At 36.8% G+C, this 19,421-nt stretch overlaps 1 protein-coding gene across 3 annotated transcripts in view; it reads left to right on the plus strand.

Moving 5' to 3' along the window:
- The first annotated feature begins 1,961 nt into the window (after positions 1-1,961).
- The window catches only part of LOC131160135 (exocyst complex component EXO84C), a 31,531-nt gene continuing 14,071 nt past the window's right edge, over positions 1,962-19,421 (plus strand). The window contains exon 1 of one of the 3 annotated variants that reach the window (XM_058115492.1): positions 1,962-2,272. In XM_058115492.1, coding sequence (XP_057971475.1) covers positions 2,177-2,272 — 96 coding nt within the window. In that variant the 5' untranslated portion in view covers positions 1,962-2,176. Of the gene's footprint in view, positions 2,273-13,832; positions 14,017-19,421 lie in introns of those variants that run through there. The other 2 variants (XM_058115493.1, XM_058115494.1) reach the window with 2 other exon arrangements.

Raw genomic sequence — 19,421 nt, forward strand, 5'->3', positions numbered from 1 at the left:
CCTGTAGTCTAGACACCAGAAGATGTTTAACTCGTTGGATACAAATGAGTATTTGTGTGCAAGCGAAATGAAAATAATTAAATTATTTGATATAAAGCAAGACTTGTAGCACAAGGTTTCTCGCAAAAACTCGAAAGCGACTATGAGGAGACATATTCTCCCATAATGGATGGAATCACTTTTAGATTCTCAATTGAGCTAGCAGTCACTGAATGACTGAGCATGCATCTTATGGATATAGTAGCAACATACCTATATAGATCGTTGGATAGTTAAATTTACATGAAAATCCCTGAAGGATTTAAATTGCCTGAAGCACAATTCAGAAATTTATTTTCAATTAAACTCCAATGTTCTCTATATGGATTAAAGTAATATAAATGCATGTGGTACAATCAATCAAGTGAGTACCTTGTGAAAGAATGATTCCTAAATCATTCAATTTGTCTATGCATTTTTATTAAAAGATCAGAATCCAGATTTGCTATAAGTGCTGTTTATGTTAATGATTTGAATTTAGTTGGGACTCCCGAAGAGCTCACTAAAGTTGCAAATTATTTAATGATAGGATTTGAAATGAAAGATTTAGGAAAGACAAAATATTGTCTTGGCCTACAGATTGATAATGTAAATGGCGAAATTCTTGTTCATCAATCTAAATATATTGAAAATATATTAAGGCAATTCTATATGGACAAAGTTTATCCTTTGAGATCTCCAATGATGGTGCAATCACTTGATATTAAGAAGGATCCATTTCGACATCATGATGAGGGGGAGGAATTACTTGGTCATAAAGTACCAAATTTAAGTGTTATCGGCTCTTTAATGTATTTGGCCAATTGTACAAGACTAGACATTGCATTTGTTGTAAATCTACTAGTAAGATATAACTTTGCTCCTACTTGGCGATATTGGAATGGAATTAAACATACTCCACGCTATTTGAGAGGTACTTCTGATTTGGGTCTATTCTACTCATTTGATTCCAAGTCTCAACTAGTAGGATATGCAGATGTTGGATATCTATATGATCTTCACAATGCTAAATCTCAAACTGGATATGTATTTCTTTATGGAAAAACTGCTATATCTTGGAAATCAATAAAGTAGACGGTTACATCAATATTCTCTAATCATTCTAAAATACTAACTATTCATGAAACTAGTAGAGAATGCGTATGACTCAGACAAATGATTTCTCATATCCAAGAAAATTGTGGTGTTAAATCAATAAAGGATATTCCAACAGTTTTATATGAAGACAACATTGCATATATAACTCAACTAAGAGAAGGATACATAAAGGATGACAGAATGAAGCATATCTCTCCAAAATTCTTTTATACACATGAACTCTAAAAAAATGGTGATACATATATTCAACAAATTCGATCAAGTGATAATCTAGTAGATTTGTTCACCAAAACTTTGCCTACTACAACATTCAAGAAATTAGTTTATCTCATCGGAATGAGACATCTTAAAGATCTTAGTAGAAGGAGTTAATATATGAGTGACATCCAAGGAGGAGTGTTGTGAAAACCATAAAAGATTAATGACTGTCACCCCTTCATTTTTCCACCATCATAAATTCTTTACTATCCTTATTGCCATATAAATGGGCACTCTCTTCCTCTCATTTTGATATATACATTTCATGCTTGAAATAAGCAGACATATAGAAATGATTAGATAAGAGGAGAGATTGGAGAATAGAGATATTTTGTATAAGGTCGGTTCCAAATTATCTTATAATTTCTCCCGAGATAATAAAATTTTTGATCATATCCGTATGTGGAGTAGACATAACCGAATCATGTAAAATTTTTGTCTCATCTTTATTTATTTTTCCACATCATCTCTATTTATTTTCCTGCATCTCTTTATACTAGTGGGGTTTTTTTTTTTTTTTTTTTTAAATTTTTAATTCTAAATTGGGGTAGTTGGACTAGTTGTGTGTGTAGAGCAGTATCACGAGTCGCATGTTTCAGATGAATGGCCCGTACCTATACCTAGTTCATAGCTCCCGGCTGCCACTTGCCCTTTCCCCACCTTCCCCGTTCCAAACGGTCTTCCTTGCATTTTGAATCTGTCAACATTTCTTCACTGCTGCTATACATGTATCCGTGACTCAGAAGTGAAGAAGAAGAAAGCGAATCAAAGAACAGTGAGAATGGAGAGCAGTGATGAAGAAGACTACTTCCCATCTCACGACAAAATCATCGCACAATCTAATATCAACGCCCTTTTCCAATCCAATACTGAAAAAGTGAGCTTCCATTTCTTTTCTTCCCACCCGCCTCCTAAAAATGTTTGCTTGCCGGAAAATGTAGGAAAAGAACAACAACGTTGAAGTAGATTTTCTTGAAAAGCTAGAATCTCCACTCTAGCAAGCAGAGTAATAGACAATGAAACAAGATTGACAGTGAATTTCCTTTGCTTTCGTTAATTTTTCAATGATCAAACGAAAGGGTTATTTTTTGTTCAATTTTTCTATCGAAGTTAATTTTTTTTTTCTCTGTTTTTCCATGTTCTAGCTAAAATTCTTGCTTGTTGGTTGACGTAGATCGTCTCCTTTCTTTTGGTTTTTCTCTACTTTAGCTTTAAAGGTGATTTTCTAGTTTTACGGTATTTTTGAAAGTTGGTTTCATCTATTTCATGTTAAGTGCTCTGCGGTAGTGCCTGAATGACTTTATCTTGGGGTGTCCATAAATGGGCTTGCACTATGTTGAAATCATCATATGAGAAATTATGTTCTTTTTGTTTTGTTTTGTTGTTTCATTTTTTGGTAGCACTTTGATATTGGTGTTTGTGATTGTATTGGGCAGTCTGGGTTTTGCCTTTTTCTTGACTGGTTCTTCAAACAAATTAATTCTTTTATCTGGGTATTGTGTATTTCAAATTGGTTTCCGAGCTTTCATTGACAGGATAGCTACAGTTGATCCTATTGTTAATGATATTCTTTGATTTTAGTCCTATTATTAAAGAATTTATGAGAATTGTCAATGGTAGTTGTCAAGGCTGTTCTTGGTGTTATTTTTTATTTTATTTTATTCTTTTTCTGCTCTAGTTTGTAGAAGATCCACCTACCATAAACTATGAACAAATGCAACCATCAGCTATTTCATAAAAGCAATGATGAAAGTAATAATACATATTTATAGGCTAATAATTTTTTCTTCTTTACTAAATTCATCTCTCTTTCCTTTCAATGCATTTTTATGTGTAAAACAAGTAATCTTTGGAAAAATAGAGATGATGAAGAATACCAAGTCTTTGACTATTGTGCTTGATTCTTCTTGTGTCAAGGTTGGTAGTGATAACCATGTTCAAAGTCTTGATTCTTTTGGGATTTTCTCATGCAAATCTACATCTTTGACTATTATGCTTGATTCCTTTTGTGTCCAGGTTGGAAGTGATAAACGTATTTGAAGTCTTGATTCTTTTGGTGATTTTTCCTGCAAATCTTTATTATGATTTGATCCACTACTTTAATGTCAACATCTTTGCCCTTTATTATCTAATATGGAAAGCTAAAGAAGTCATGCCTTTTTCTTAGACTACCATCCTTGAGTAAATCAATAATAATAATTTACTTCAGAAGTGAAGATCTAACAATGCCTTATCTCCTGATGCTTATGTCCTCTATTTAGGGATGGAGAAAATTGCTCTCACATGTTTTTTGTTGTCACTTCTTTTGTAGACTTTGAAATAATTTGTTTGGGATATTTGGTGAAAATTGGGGTGCCTGACATCTTTGGAGCTTTTTTTGTTATTATGCTTGGAGTTTTTGGCCAAAGGAAAGAGCGGAAGTGTTTTGGTGGTGTATTATTTTGGAAAATATTTGGTGCATTTGGTTGGAAAGAAATGCTAGAATCTTTGGATGTGTTCTCACTTTGTTTAGCATGCTTTGTAGCTAAGTGGTCTTCCTGGCTTCCTTTTGGTGCTCAGCAAATGGATTCTTTTGGCATATTTCTTTTCAAGACATGTTGTAGGATTGGTTGGTGTTACCCTCTAGAATCTTTAAATGTGCTTGCGCTTTGTTCCCTGTTCTATTCTTTTTCCTTTTTCATTATTGTAATCCTCTCTTCTTTTAATACAATTCTTTGTTTATTTAAAAAAAAAAAAAAACTAAAGAAGAATACCAAGCTACAACCCTCATGTAAACCTAGCTTTTATATAGTAAAAATTAGGAAAAAAAAAATTGTAGATGTGCCATTGTAGTGATATAGTGTTTAACCATTGTTATGAAATATTTAGTCATTTAAAGTGGCATATAATATATATATATATATATATATAGCGTATGGAATTAGTTAATTTGCTTTATCATTTTCTTTGAAATTATAGGATAATAGGAGTTCTCTTGTTCAATTTTCCTATGCTTCTTCAATAGTTGGAAAGCCTTATAAAGAACCCAATGTTCTATTCTTCTATAAGCCCTTGAGCTCTTGTTATTATAATTTTTACTTCAAGTGGGTTTAAGTTGCTGTTTTATCACCCCTACAACCTTACTCTTAGCATGTTTAGATTGATGAAACCAAAACTACCACAATCTGTGTCTTTGTGTTTTCTTTTTCTCTTTCTTTTTCTTACCGTCATGGTGGTTGGAAGGCTGAAAGTAACTTTCATTGCTGTGAATTATGGTCAATAGCACTTGTCAACACATCCTGAAGGCCCACCTCTATCGAGGTGAATCTCCAAGCCGCCTCGATATGGATGGCGAACTCTAGCAGAGACATTTGAATGGGGTTGAGATATGCATAAAAAACTCATACCAATGGACTCGCCAGTAACCTATTTTGTCTTGGGTGACGTTAGAATACCTAATTAATTACTGCCAATTGACTTGGTCAACTAGCTACACCTAGGGCCTATGGAATCGATAGCCAAAGATTTGTGCACTAGAGTCAAGTTCGAGAGTACAGTTATGTGATGGGGAGGTACTAGTACCCCAACACACCTGTTCTATGAATATTACCTAATTAGCTTATAATTACCTTCGAATCCAATCCATCAAGATTTTAATCCTTCCGACTCATTATCTATTGGTCTTTTAAGAGTATAAAATGACGATTTTCCTCACCATGAGATCCTTGAAGGTATGCACAAGACGCCATCTTGAGGTCCGTCATTGGATAGATTTTAACATGTGAGAGTGCTTTGTATAAATTTACTCACCCATTAAATATTGAGTTAGCCTTGCACAAGACGGCGACCACCCTCACCTCGAGATCCTCGAAGGCATGCTCAAGACACCATCTTGGAGTTCGTCGTCAAATTAATTAAATATTGAATTAGCCCTGCACTAGATGGTGACCAACCACCCTCACCTCGAAATCCTTGAAAGTATGCACAAGATACCATCTTGAGGTCCATCATTGGATGGATTTTAGCATGTGAGAATGCTTTGTGTAAATTTACCCACCCATTAAATATTGGGTAAGCCTTGTACAAGACAGTGACCACCCTCACCTCGAGATCTGAGAAAGCATGCACAAGACACCACCTTGAGGTACCTTGTCAGATTAGTTAAATAGGGTTTTCTTGTCTTTCATTCAATTCAATTCATTTATTATTCTCGAAAGAATCTCAAAGCCATATCATGCAACAATATATTTGACGAGTCCGTCAAGCATGCTATTCATCAAGTTATCTCAAAAGTTCAAGCATATCATTTGGCATATGAAACAATGTATCAATTAGACATGAATTGAACTAAATCGAGCACAAAAATATGCACAAACCCAATCATACATCCAATATCATTCTATGTGAATCATTCCAAGTTAATGAGAAGCCTTAACTCACCATACTAACTCAAAGAGACAAAACAAAGTTTTATGTACAAAGGGAAAAATCACTATTTTGATTTTGGACTGTTTTGTGTGTGTGTGTGAGTGAATTTTTTTTTGGGCTTTTTGAACACTTAGAAAGTCGAATCAAATCTATGGTGCAACTCTCCTAAAATCATGCAAAATACTGAAAAACAAGCAGAAATTTGTTTAAAGGATTTTTATATGCTTTTTCACAATTTTTAATTTTTTTAATTAATTAATAAAAGGAAAAATAAGCCATAAGCCTAAAGAAAATCAAATTGAATAAGAAAAATGATAAAAAAAAAATGCATGGACTCGACACCTAAAATAAAATAAAAGCCCTTTTAACCTCTTAAAAAAATTTTTATTTAAGGAAATGTGTTTTTTTTTAATCAAAAGAACCAATTAAAGATAAAAATAATAATAAAAAAATAAGATATAAAGAAAAATATGGGAATTATTCTAAAATATTCTGAATTTTCCATACTTTTTGGCAATTTATTGTATAAGAAAACAGTTTTAAATGAACTTTTAAATTTTAAAACAGAATAAGAGAAAATTAAAAATAAATAGGAAAATTGGTTGACTAGTTTAAGTAGATTGGCCAACCGATCCACGTCATTAAAAAACCATGGGCAGTGCATGTGAAAATCACTCGCATGCCTGCATGTCTTCTCTGGTAGCTGCTAAACCCTAGCGGCCGTAGCAACCCTAGAGGCTGCTGCCACCCTTCTCTAATGCCAGAAACCGTCATCTGTCACCATCTTCCCCCTCCTGGGAGTTCTTTGACCCTCGTGGAAGCCCTGTTTTGCCAAGATACTGGCAAGAAGCACCTTCCTTACCAGCTTTGATTGTTGCTGGCAATAATGGCGGCTCCTTGAACTTCTGACCATCTAGAAAGGTTATCTGGCCACTTGAGGCCATCCTTATAGTTTCCAAACCTTGTCCTTCTTCACCAAATCTTGCAAACATGACCACGTGAAAGGAAAACCACCCTGTTCTCTTCCCATTCATTCCTATTCTTTTCTTTCTTTTTCAATCCTTCTTGGCTTTCAATCAAGCAATGACATCCTACATACTTTTGTTTCTTCAGAAGAAGATCACAAATTGAAGCACGGATGGGTGTATGTGATTCAACCAAAAAATTGCTACTTTGATGCAAAGTTAAGGTCAAAATTGCTATTTTTCACTGATCATGAAATACAAACTATGATCTTAAGCCCTAACATGCCATGAAGATTTTGATTTTAGTGCAAACATGGAATCGAAATTGCAATTTCACACTAATATGTAATAAATATCATAGTTCTAGCCCTAGCATGGTATAGTCATACATAACATTATGCTAAGAAAATGGAGAAGAGAATCAAGAGTCATACCTAGCTTGTTTTCCTTTCTTTCTCTTTTCCCTTGAACGTTGATCTCTTCCTTCTTGAGCGTGCAATGCTTTCCCCTTATCCTCTTCTTTTGAATCTCTCTCTCTCTCTCCTCTATTTGAACGTGCTCTCCAAGTAATTGGGCGTGTGTGTGTGCAAAGGGAGCCTGAGCTTTTTTGTTTATTTAAAAGACTTATGGGAAGCTAGGGTGTTGCCCTAAGCCTCTATTTCCAAAAACACCCTTTAGAGACAAGGAAATCCCTTCCTTGTCCCATAAAGGTGTTTGGAAGCAAGCCCAACCCAAACTTAGGGATAAGCCCTTAATCAAATTAAGGATAAATCTCTATTTAACAAGCAAAGGCAATTGAACCGTAAAAAGATGAAATTAGAGGCTTCTTCTTAATCTGAAATTGAATTGCGCTAGCAATGACTTAGAGAAGGGTGGAGAAACCTCAATTAATTGCTTGAGAAATTTCAATCGTAGACAAAGTTGGGTGTCTACAACATTCTTCCAAGTGAATGCAGGACACATTAAGGGCCTTATTCATTGTTTATGCAAAGAATTTATTTGCTTCCTAAACTTCAGTTGTCTTAATCCTAAGTACTTGGAGCTGATTACATGAATTCTCTTTTGCTATTTTTACTCTATGTAGTACCATATTCTTTGTAAATGCATGGACATTTGGTTACTACTGTATAAAAATTATAAAATTTAAACTGAAGTCCTTGCTAATAAGATTGGTGAGGTGTTAGCTGATACTATCTCCAAGAATCAAAGTGCTTTGATTGGGAGGGAGGCAGATTCTAGATGCAACTTTAGTGGCTAATGAGGTAGTGGAGGGAGGGAGGCAGATTCTAGATGCAACCTTAGTGGCTTATGAGGTAGTGGATTAGGAGTGATGCAGGGGCAGCATCAAGGTTTTGTGGCCATGAAGAAATTAGAAGGGAGGAAGGAAGGGGAAGGGTGGAGAGAGGAGATAGCAGGGGGGAACTCATGTTCAATTCATTTTAAATTCATCAACAACTGCCTACATCACGACTTTCACACACTATTTATAAGAAAGCCTCTATACACATGAAATTACACACACCCCTAAAATCACATGACATTACAAACATGCCCTTAGAATACACAATTACTACACACAAGCCCTCAACATAAATAATCCTAAGACAAGCAAACTACACAAATGGACTTAAACAACTCACTAACTAAGCACATTTGGGTTTTGGACTCAATAAACCATTCACCTTATTCTTTGACGTAGGCCTCCTAATTGGATCGAAATGATCCATCCAAATAGCCACTTCTTGTCTTACATCAATTCTTCCCCAATTGGGAAAAAAATTTGGCCTTGAATTTTGAAATGTTGGAGGATCGAAAGGGAGAAGCACTTGGAAACGCTTGAACGAGACAACTTGACTTGAGAATTAGCATCAATGAACTTGTTGGGGATGACAAAGTCTACAATAGGAGTGTTTGAACTTTGAAGGATTTAGGATGTCTTTAAACACGTTCATTGCCTTGCTTGTAGTGCCTTCAAGTTGAGTAACGTTGACATGATCAATAATCTCAAATTCTTTGTCCTGGTTGATTGGTAGAGTAGGATTCAATATGATTTCTTTCCATTATAATGGAAGAAGTCATATGTGATGTAGGACAAGAAGCAAGACTTTGGGAAGATCCATGTTGGGAACTACTTAGAAGAATTGAGTTGAGAATTGTTGGGTGTACTTAGTAGTTTATTATGTGTTTAGTGTAATTAGTATGATATTATGTGTATTTTGGGTGCTTGTTTGTAATATTTGTGTAATGTTGGGGCATGTTTGTAATGTAATTTAGTTTTAGGGTTTTATGTGTAATTTCATGTGTTTAGAGGTTTTCTTATAAATAATAGTGTGTGAAAGCCATGATGTAGGAGTTGTTGATGAATTTGAATTGTTAATTGTACATGAGTTTACCCTTGGTATCTCCTCTCTTCTCCCTTCCCTTACCTTCCTCTCTTCTATTTCTTCTAATCTCTCCCATGGCTGCAGAACTTTGATGCTGCCTTGGCATCAGTTGGTATCAGAGCCCAATTTCGATCTCCATTATTCCATTTCAATCCCCCCATCAACCCCTTTTCTCTTTTCTTCTGCCCTTCTCTTCTTCTCTTCTTCTAATTTTCTCTCCGAGTTCTCTCAATTCTCTCCATTTCTGATTTATTCTCTTCTTCTCCTCTATTCTCTGTTCTAATCTCCTGTTCTGTCACTAATCCTCTGCTGCCCAGCAGCCCTCTGCCCTCTCTCTTCTTCTCTGTTTCCCATAACTCTCTCAACTCTCTTTCTCATTACTGAATTCTGTTGCTGTCTAAATGATGCGGGGGCAGAAGAGAAGAGGGAAGGGGGCGATGGGGAGGATTGAAATGGAAGAATGGAGATTGAAGTTGGGCTTTGATACCAAATGATGCAGGGGCAGCATCAAGGTTCTGCAGCTATGGGAGAGATTAGAAGAAATAGAGAAGAGAAAGGAAAGGAAGGGAGGAGAGTAAAGATACCAAGGGGTAATGCACGTTCAATTAACAATTCAAATTCACCAACAACTCCTACATCATGGCTTTCACACGCTATTTATAAGAAAGCTCTAAACACATGAAATTACACATAAACCCCTAAAACTAAATTACATTACAAACATGCTCCATCATTACACAAATATTACAAACAAGCCCCCAAAACACACATAATACCAAACTAATTAAACTAAGCACATAATAAACTGCTAAGTAAACCCAACAATTCTCAATACAATTCTTCTTAAGTAATCTCCAACATGGATCTTCCCAAAGTCTTGCTTCTTGTCCTACATCAATATATGTTCTCATGTCCTTGAGTCACACTCAAATCATCCAACCCAGGAGAACCAAGGAGTACATGGCCAATCTTTGTAGGTATGATATCACACTAAACATTATCAAAATAGTCACCCATTTGGATAGGAATCATACATATTTCATAAATAGATATATTAGTGTTATCAATCCAAGATATGTCATAAGGCTTTGGATGGGGTTCCGAGGTTCCGAATGAAGTTGCAAACAAATAACTCTGTTTCTAGAAATCACATTCATAGGGTGTCTTCCATCAAAATTGAATTTGCATATTTTTTCCCCATACTTAAGAAAGGTATGGAATGGCTTGATATTATGTTTAGAGTATGACAAAAGCCCTTCATTTTTCTAGTAAACTGTCACCATATTGCTGGATTTATTCATATATACTGCAACTGTACCAACTTTGATATTGATTGTTTTGCTAAATGAAACAAATTCACGAAGAAAACTCACAAACACAGCTATGCAAACTGATTTGTTATAGCTGGCAGTGACAACCCCATGCTCCAAAATGCTAATGGTACAATAATTCTTCAATTTCCAGTGTTCCGTGTCAAATTATCACACCTGCTTGCATTATGTTGTGTCCGTGATCAAAATACCATCCTGCATATCAAAATAGCGTGGAGAAAACACCAATTTCTCGTAGCTGGGAACCAATTTCTCATGACTCTGGAAGCAGGAGGGGAGTCTGGCAGAATCCTACTAGCAGTCACCAGTGCATGGGGTGCTTGAGTTGCTGGCAGCAAATTTCCGGCAATAAATTTTGGGGCGAAGGGTGATCAATGAATAGGGAGTACAATGGTGTTGGTGGTGTGATGAGAAAAGCACAGGAGGATGGGGCTTTCGAAGAGCCGACGGCTGGAAATGTTTTGGCTGGCACGTGCAGTGTCCTCTGGTGGTCGGACGGCGATGAAAATTAGAGGGGTAGGGTTTCAGGGATTTTTGTTTTTGGTGATGTAGGTGGTGTTGTAGAATCCAGGCTGGAAATTAGGGTTTTGAAGAATGGTACATTGCTGGAATTTCAGAAAAAAAGAAGAAGAACTTCCCAAATGATGTAGGGGCAGCATAAAGGTTCTGCAGCCATGGAGAAATTAGAAGGGAGGAAGGGGAAAGGAGGAGAGAAGAGATACCAGGGGGGGAACTCACCTTCAATTCAATTCAAATTTATCAACAACTGCCTACATCATGACTTCCACAAACTATTTATAAGAAATCTTCCAAACACATGAAATTAGGCAGCATCAAGGTTCTGCAGCCATGGAAAAATTAGAAGATAGGAAGGAGAAGGGACGACAGAAGAGATACCAGGGGGGAACTCATGTTCAATTCATTTCAAATTCATCAACTGCCTACATCATGGATTTCACACACTATTTATAAGAAATCTTCCAAACACATGAAACTACACACACACACACTAGAATACACATACTACAAATAAGCCCCCAACATAAATAATCCTAATACAAGCAAACTACATACACATACTTAAACAACTAACTAACTAAGCACATTTGGGTTTCGGACCCAATAAACCATTCACCCTATTCTTTGACGTAGGCCTCCTAATTGGGTCAAAATAATCCATCCAAACAGCCGCGTCTCGTCCTACATCAAGAAGAGCTGGGGAAAGAGGTTGTTTTGAAGCTAGATTTTTAGCAAGCTTATGATTGTGTTAACTAGAGGTTTCTTGATTAAGGTTTGGATAGGAAGGGGTTTGTGTGTTGGTGGAGGAAGTGGATTTGGGGTTGCCTCTTTCCTGCTATGTTTTTGCTCATAGTTAATTGGAGCCTAACTCTTGGTTTAAAGCTTTTTAGGGATGTGAGACATGCATACCCTTTATCATCTCTTCTCTTAACTTTGGTTGTGGACATGTTGTATAGATGTTTAGTAGGATGATGAGTAGAGGGGTGGACATAGGTGTTATTCATGGAATGAAGATAGACTCTAGAGAGGTGCCTATACCTCATTTACCACCTTTTATTTTTCTCTTTTATTTATTTATTTGAGACCTTTGATGCTTCTCTAATGTTCAAACAGTTTTGCAGATTTTTAGGTCTTTGCTTTAAGGATTAATTTGTCTAATAGTGGGATTTCAGGTATTAGCTGGATTCTATTACCCAATTTTCTTTGGTGGGTGTGGTACGCTTGATCTTAGTTATTCAGGTGTTCCTTTGAGCGGTGGTTTGACATCCATCCCTTCGTAGAGATTTGGTGGTTGAGAAGGTCTATAAGAGGTTAGAGGGGTGGACTTGATCTTATTTTACTCTTGGAAGAGTGTTAAGGGGGGGGGGGGGTGTCCAAGTTACTTTAGTTAAAGCTTGTGTTTTTTGACGACTCTGTATTATTTATAATTACTGAAGATCCTAGTGGATATTGCTTGACATTAGTAAAGATGATGGGGATTTTTTAATGGCTTGATGTTGGTATTAATAAGAGGCATGATCTGATGAGGTAGGAGGTTGTGCGAGGTAGTGTACATGCAAAAGCTATTTTACTTTTCTAATTTTAATTATATTTAATTTTGTTTTATTTGGTCCGTCCCTTCACGGGGCCCTGCATACGTGGGAGCTTTGTGCATTGGCCTCCCCCCCCCTCCCCTTTTTTTTTAGATTAATTTTATTAGCGCCATATCTTCAAGGACTCTAATATATTATCATTTAGGAAGTTAGATTCTAAGGCATTATTATTCAGGAAACTAGTCTTCTAGCTTATTTAGATTTTGTAATTTTGTTTTCTTATTCTCCAAGTGTTATAGGCCCATAAATAGGCCTCTGTGTATTAGTTTTAGGGAGACTAGAATTGAGAATTGAAATTTTGGACGTTGACCCTGTAACAAATGATGTCTAAGCAAACTCTAATCCGATGACTGTTAGTGTTATTTGACAAGGTTCATAATTTCAACTCTAATTGCCTTGGTTGTCATTGTTTGAGGGGGTTGTCTTTGAGTTTTTGTTTGAGCTTGTACAATTTGTAGTTAAACTTAAATCACCTTGCATTTGCTGCCATCTTCACCACCATGATCACCACCTTCATACATTGATCTAGAGTCCTTCCATGGCTTCCAACCAATCCCTTTAAAAAAAAGAAAAAAAAAAAAGAAATCATGTAGCACCAAATCCCCTCCAGCTGAAAGTAAACCAATTTGGGCATCAAGGCCCTGATCCAATTAAAGTTATCGTCATAGCCTAATAGAAGTTCATCTTTGTATACCTCCATTGTGAGCCTTGCCATTGCTTGTAAAGGCCCTGTAGACTTAAAACCTTTGTTGTCTTTGTTGGCAAACACAACAACTTGTGGCTTCCTAGTTGCCTTTGACTAGGCAATCATCATGTAAATTGTAGTATAAATTTTGTTCTTTAGATACATTAGTGCTTTAGGGAATAAGGTGAGTACTCATTGTTCATATTTATATTTCCTTATGTTAGAGTAGGAATTGCATAGAAAGTTCTTTAGGGGGAGGGTGTGTTCATCAATATTATATAACACATTGGAAATTATAATGTGTTTAGCATGCTTGCTTCCCTTGCTATACACACATTGCTACAAAGGTGTAATGATTCAAATTGCATTGCTTTACGGTTGACTTGACTTGTATTTACTTCATGCTTGCTTACCGCTTACTGCGTACTTTGTATTCAATGCTTATGAACTTGCTCTGTGGTGAATCTGTCGTTTACTGGTGCATGACTAATTAAGCTTGTGTGCTACTTTTAGTGTTGCATGACCCTTGATGTGAAGTCTTTGGAATGTGACAGCTCGTTATTGTCAACTCATAGTAGATTGTTGCTGTTGACCTCACTTCAAGGGCTTGTTGGAGCTGACTTCGTTCACCATAGCTCTTGTAACTTCACAACCAAATCTGGTTTCTTTGGTCATTGAGCATCGGGATAGAGCAAGCCATAACTCTATGCATCACTGTTTATTGGTTGAAGAAATGAGGTAGCTAGCTCGCCCTAGTTCTTTTCAAAGGAGGCTGCAACTTTAACACATATTTGATTTGGTTATCAAGAGCAAATCGTCCAAACTAGCTAGTCCATTAAATTGGACCCAACTAGATTGAACTAGCCTAACAACAAGATTATTATTATTATTATTATTATTATTATTATTATTTTTGGGTAAAAAAAGCATAAAAGACAAGATCAATTTGATCTGGTTGTTAACAAAGCGACTCAAATGTTTGTGTGGAAACAACAGGTAGAAAAGAAAATCTAACAATTGATGGTGTAGGTAGCTTCTCCTAATTCTCAAGTTGTTACTTTCCAAAATAAAATTATCTCCAAGTTTGAGTGTCTTGAGTCCACTCCCTTGTCCTTTGTCAATCAGACTTAAAAACAAAAACACCATGGCAACAATCCAAAGGTTGTTTCTATCGTGCAAGAAAGGTAATTGAGGAAGCTATTGTAATTACAGAACCACTACTCACGGGCCAAACACTTCACACCTGATGAAGGGCTGCATGACACTAGTTTTAGCACTCTTGCTTAACAAATGAACCGAAAATATACTGTGGTTTCACCACATGAACAAGTTCTCAGCCATCAAATACTAAGTTAAGCAGAAGTGGTTAACAATCGTGAAAGTAGCCAAGAGTTACATGGTAAACTATAAAGCAACATAATTCATTGACACCTTTGTAGGCAATTTAGCATGGGAAGCTAGTAGGCTAAGCACGTCTACTAAAGTTAGTGAGTTTCACAATGATTGATGAACACTCACCCTGACATAAAGTGCTTTCTATGCTATTCTAGCTCTGATACTAGGAAACATAAAATTGATCGAGGAATCGTACTTCCATTTTACATGAAGGCGTTATCCTACTTAAAGAATAAAACATATACTACCATCTACAAAATGGTTACCCCATGTGCACAAGCCAAGCGGTTATAGGCAAGCATAATGCCTTGAATATGCTTGGCTTATGACATTCTCCCTCACTTATGCAGTTGACATTCTCATAGACTTTGATGCTAGGTGCTCTTTAACTTTATCCATGAATGGTTCCTTGTCTTTTACTGATGTCCAATTGATTTCTTAGTCTCCAAGGCCCTTCCGCTTCAATAAGAGCTCGTGTCGCTCTTCCTTGATGATGTGAACTGTCTGCAAGGATGACCTCAACTTCTCTTCTATTAGGGTCCGATGTCTTCAATGGTTCTTTAGTTGACTGACTTATGCTTGGATCTTTAGTGTCGGTGATGAATGGTTTAAAGTAGCTAGTGGTAGTTGACATGAAACATATGATGCACCTTCATCCAAGATAGAGTATCAACCTTGTAAAAGGCCTTTCGAACTTTTCCCAAGATGAGAACTAATCCTTTATATTTGCAAAGTAGTATAATTTCTCGACCTTGTAGTGACTTTATCAATTCTAGATAAAGCTTAACAAGCACCAGGTCATGCACGTTGAAGTGTAACCATCTTCTCCCTTGATTTGCCCACTTCTTCATTCTCTTAGAAGCTTTCTCTAGGTAAGCTCGGGTGATCTCCGTGTTCTATCTCCATTCTTTGGTGAATATGTATACTCTTGGACTCTTTCCTCTGTATGATGCAACCATTGTGTGAGGTAACAACTGTTAGCCTGTTAGAAGCTCAAAGGGACTCTTTTTGGTTGTTGAGATCTTTAGGCTATTGGGGTAGAGTTGAGCTAGATTGAGTAGTTACATCCAATTATTGTGGTTGGAAGTGATGAAATGGCACAAGGACTCCTCCAGCAGCCTGTTGAATCTCTCTGTTTCTCCATCTGCTTGCTGGTGATAGCTTGAAGAACAATTATGCTATTCTGTTGAATTGTACTTGAGTAGGTATAAAAGTATTGTACTTCGAAAACTTGTTTATAAACATGAGTATAGACCTTGTGTCTTCAACTTTGCGTAAGTTGGTGATGAATTCCACTCTACCACGGTCTCAGTGGTACTTGAAGGGGCTTCAACCTTGTAACCTTGTGATCTTCTTCTATCCCACCTTGTCTTGCTGATAGGTGAGGCAAGTTTAGGTATACTCAAATCACCTCATCACGTTTGTGTACCTAGTAATGTCTCTACTCCAACAATGCCAAAGTGCTATGCCATCTTGGATGTGCCCACATGGAGTCATGACACTCTCAACAGTGTTTTCCTCAGGTCTCTTGCTTGAGGCACAAATAGTTGGTTACCTATATCATTTGTAATCCATCTTCAAACCAGAACTGACGTGCTTTGCCCTATTCTACCAACTTCATGATGTTTTGGGCAACTGGGTCTTTGTCGATGTCTCCTTGATGTGCTCCGACATTGTTGTGGACTTACGGTAACCTTACTTATTGTCAAGTGTGTTGCTAGTTGTAAGGCTGCAATCTTGGCCTTTGTGCTCAGTGCATCCGCGACTTGATTCATTCGGCCTATTGTCTTGTGCTCAAAAGAGAAGTCAAACTCCTCTAGGAATTCTTGCCAACGGGCCTACTTGGGGGATAAGTAGGGTATGTGAAAAAGGGATTGACAACTGAGTTATCTGTTTTCACTACAAACTTAGACCTAAGTAGGTATTGTTGCCACACATGAAGACAATATACCATAGATAGCATCTCCTTCTATTGAGCTGTGTGCTTCTACTCGGCTTCAATAAGCTTATGACTTTTGTACGTAACAAGATGCCTATCTTGTAACAAGACCACCACTAAGTGCAAAGTTTGATGCATCTATTTGTACCTTGAATGACCTCATGATTTTTGGAAGAGCAAGTACCAAATCTTGCATCGTGGCTTCCGTCAAGTTGCAAGTCCACAAACATAAACCTTTTAGTGGTAGCTTTCAGTTCTTTTGTTTGCCTCTCGAACCCATTGAGTAATTGTATTGCGGCCATCCTCAGGGTTTCCTCATCCTCATCATGTCCTAGTGCCCCCTTCGCAATGGAAGCTTTCAAGGCATTGAGCAATGTTTTGTGAGGGCTATCAACAACTCCGTGACGGCCTTGACATAAGAACCATGCCAACTTACCCTTACCATTGAATGTGTTAAAAAACCGAGATGATGAAACTCCCTTAGAAGTTGATGCCTTGGTGTTAGCTTCCCTTTGTTTTGCCCCTCTTGAAAGGCTTTCTACTATTTCCATCCAACATGTCACTCTCTTTGGACATTGTGGAAATGTTTCCAGCATAATCATTTGATTTTTCTGTTGCAGCCTGTGTAGTAGGAAAGTCTTCTTTTTATCGATGATATTTGTGCTTGTCCACATTTTTAACCCCTCTAGAATAGAAAATCTTTTCTTTGTTTTGACATGTCCTGGGTATCCAACGTCCAAAGCAGATAATTGTTTTGCATACTCCCTGATTGTACATTATACTTTAGATCTCATAGTTTGCGCCGAGTATTGTACTCAACATTTTTAGGAAAAAATTGGGCCTTGAGCTCTCTCTTAAAGTCAACCCAACTCTTCATAACACACCATCAATTCTGAATTTCATTGTACTTGGTATGCCACTAGGGCTTAGTGTCACCACTCTAGTACATTGTTGCCAATGATACTTTTGCCTCCTCTGAGTTGGTCCTCCTTGCTCAAAAGTATTGTTCCATGTCAAATAATAATTTCTTTAACTCCTTAGCATCATAGGCACCCCATACACTTGGGGTCCGAGCATGCTTGTTCTTCAATACTCTACCATTGTAGAGTTGGAATTCCCAACAGCATGAACCTTCAAGTTCATCTTGGCAGTAAGATTCCTCATCAGGATTTGTAAAAATTCTACCGTAGCGCAGAAGTCTTCTGACAATTCCATGACAGTACCTTGTTGATGTTTTTGTGATCCCTCCAATGTATCAACACATTCAGCAAGTTTGGCCATTGCCATGGGTACATGTTTGAATGCCTTAGCCTGCTCCTCTAGCACCCCAAATCTGTTGATATTGGTTGGTATGGTCTTTTACCAACGCTCCACACAATCCACAATATGAAGGCAGTTGAATTCAAGAAACAATTAACCAAGCTTTGATACCAATAGACACTTCATACGTTGTGAATGGCCACACAGTACTAGTTAGAGCACTCTTGTTTAACTTGACAGCCGAAAGTATACTGCGGTTTCACCACATGAACAAGTTCTCAACCATCAAATACAAAGTTAAGTGGAAGTAGTTAACAAGCATGAAAGTAGACAAGAGTAACATGGTAAATTGTAAAGTAATGGAATTCATTATTAAAACCTTCATGGGCAATGTGTGTTTAGCGGGGGAGGCCAATAGGCTAAACATGTTTACAAAAGCTAGGGAGTCATACTCCGATTTTACACTAAGACATTATCCTACTCAAGGGATAAAACCTATTACACTATTTACATGATGGTTACTCGTCTCATGTACACATGACAAGTCATAGGCAAGCATAATGCCTTGAACAAGTTTGGCTCATGACTGTACTTGTTAAGGTTGTTAAGGAAGCTATTCTGGAGATTGAAGGGTCATTGGAAGAAATAATGGATGCCTTAAAATTGGAGTCTGGTCCTATCTGATTTAATCATCCCAAATAAATTTTCCAGTTGTGCTTCCATGGCCTATTCACTCTTATGATCCATTTTGATTTGAAGCATGTACATTACATTGGTCTCCTCCAAGCATGGTCATGATTTGGGTTCGTCATCCCTAGGATTTTTAAAATTCAAAGTCGAATAGTTTCTAATTGGGGGAGAATAATGCAGCACACAAGCAAGATCTGTTTTAATAATGCAGCATACAAGAAAGATCTGTTTTATTTTCCAAATATTTATTGTATTTTCGTTTTTTTTTATTTAAGCTAATTTTATTAGGGCCATATCTTCAAGGATTCTAATACATTATTATTTAGGAAGCAAAATTTTGGGGTATTATTGTTTAGGAAACTATTCGTCTAGTTTATTTAGGTTTCTTAAATTGGTTTGCTTATTCTCCAAGCATTGTGAGACTATAAATAGGCCTTTTTATGTATGAGTTTTAAGGAGATGGGAATTGAGAATTGAAATTGTTTGGACGTTGGTGCTGCATCATTTTGTATCCGTCCAAGAGTGAGGGTGGTTTGTGCTGGGAAATCTGCTTCCTTGCAAGTTTTATCCAATATCTTTATTGGATTTCTAGTCTTCATCATGCTCATATTGTTTATTTTTTCTTTCATCAAAAGGATCGGATTTATTGAAACTTTTGTTTTTTATTTTTTATTTTTTATTTTGTAACTGTCTTGTTCTCGAGAGGCTATAAACTCTTTTGGTTTTCTAGGAGGAGTGATCATAGATATTGGGTTTTGAACACTTCTCATGATTTTTCTTGTAAACTGTTCTTGGCTCTTCTCATTCACGTTTTTGGTATTGCTCCTTTTCAGCGGTATTGCTCCTTTTCAGCTGCATT

The sequence above is a fragment of the Malania oleifera genome, chromosome 7, assembly GCF_029873635.1.
Source record: "Malania oleifera isolate guangnan ecotype guangnan chromosome 7, ASM2987363v1, whole genome shotgun sequence".
Classification (NCBI taxonomy): domain Eukaryota; kingdom Viridiplantae; phylum Streptophyta; class Magnoliopsida; order Santalales; family Ximeniaceae; genus Malania; species Malania oleifera.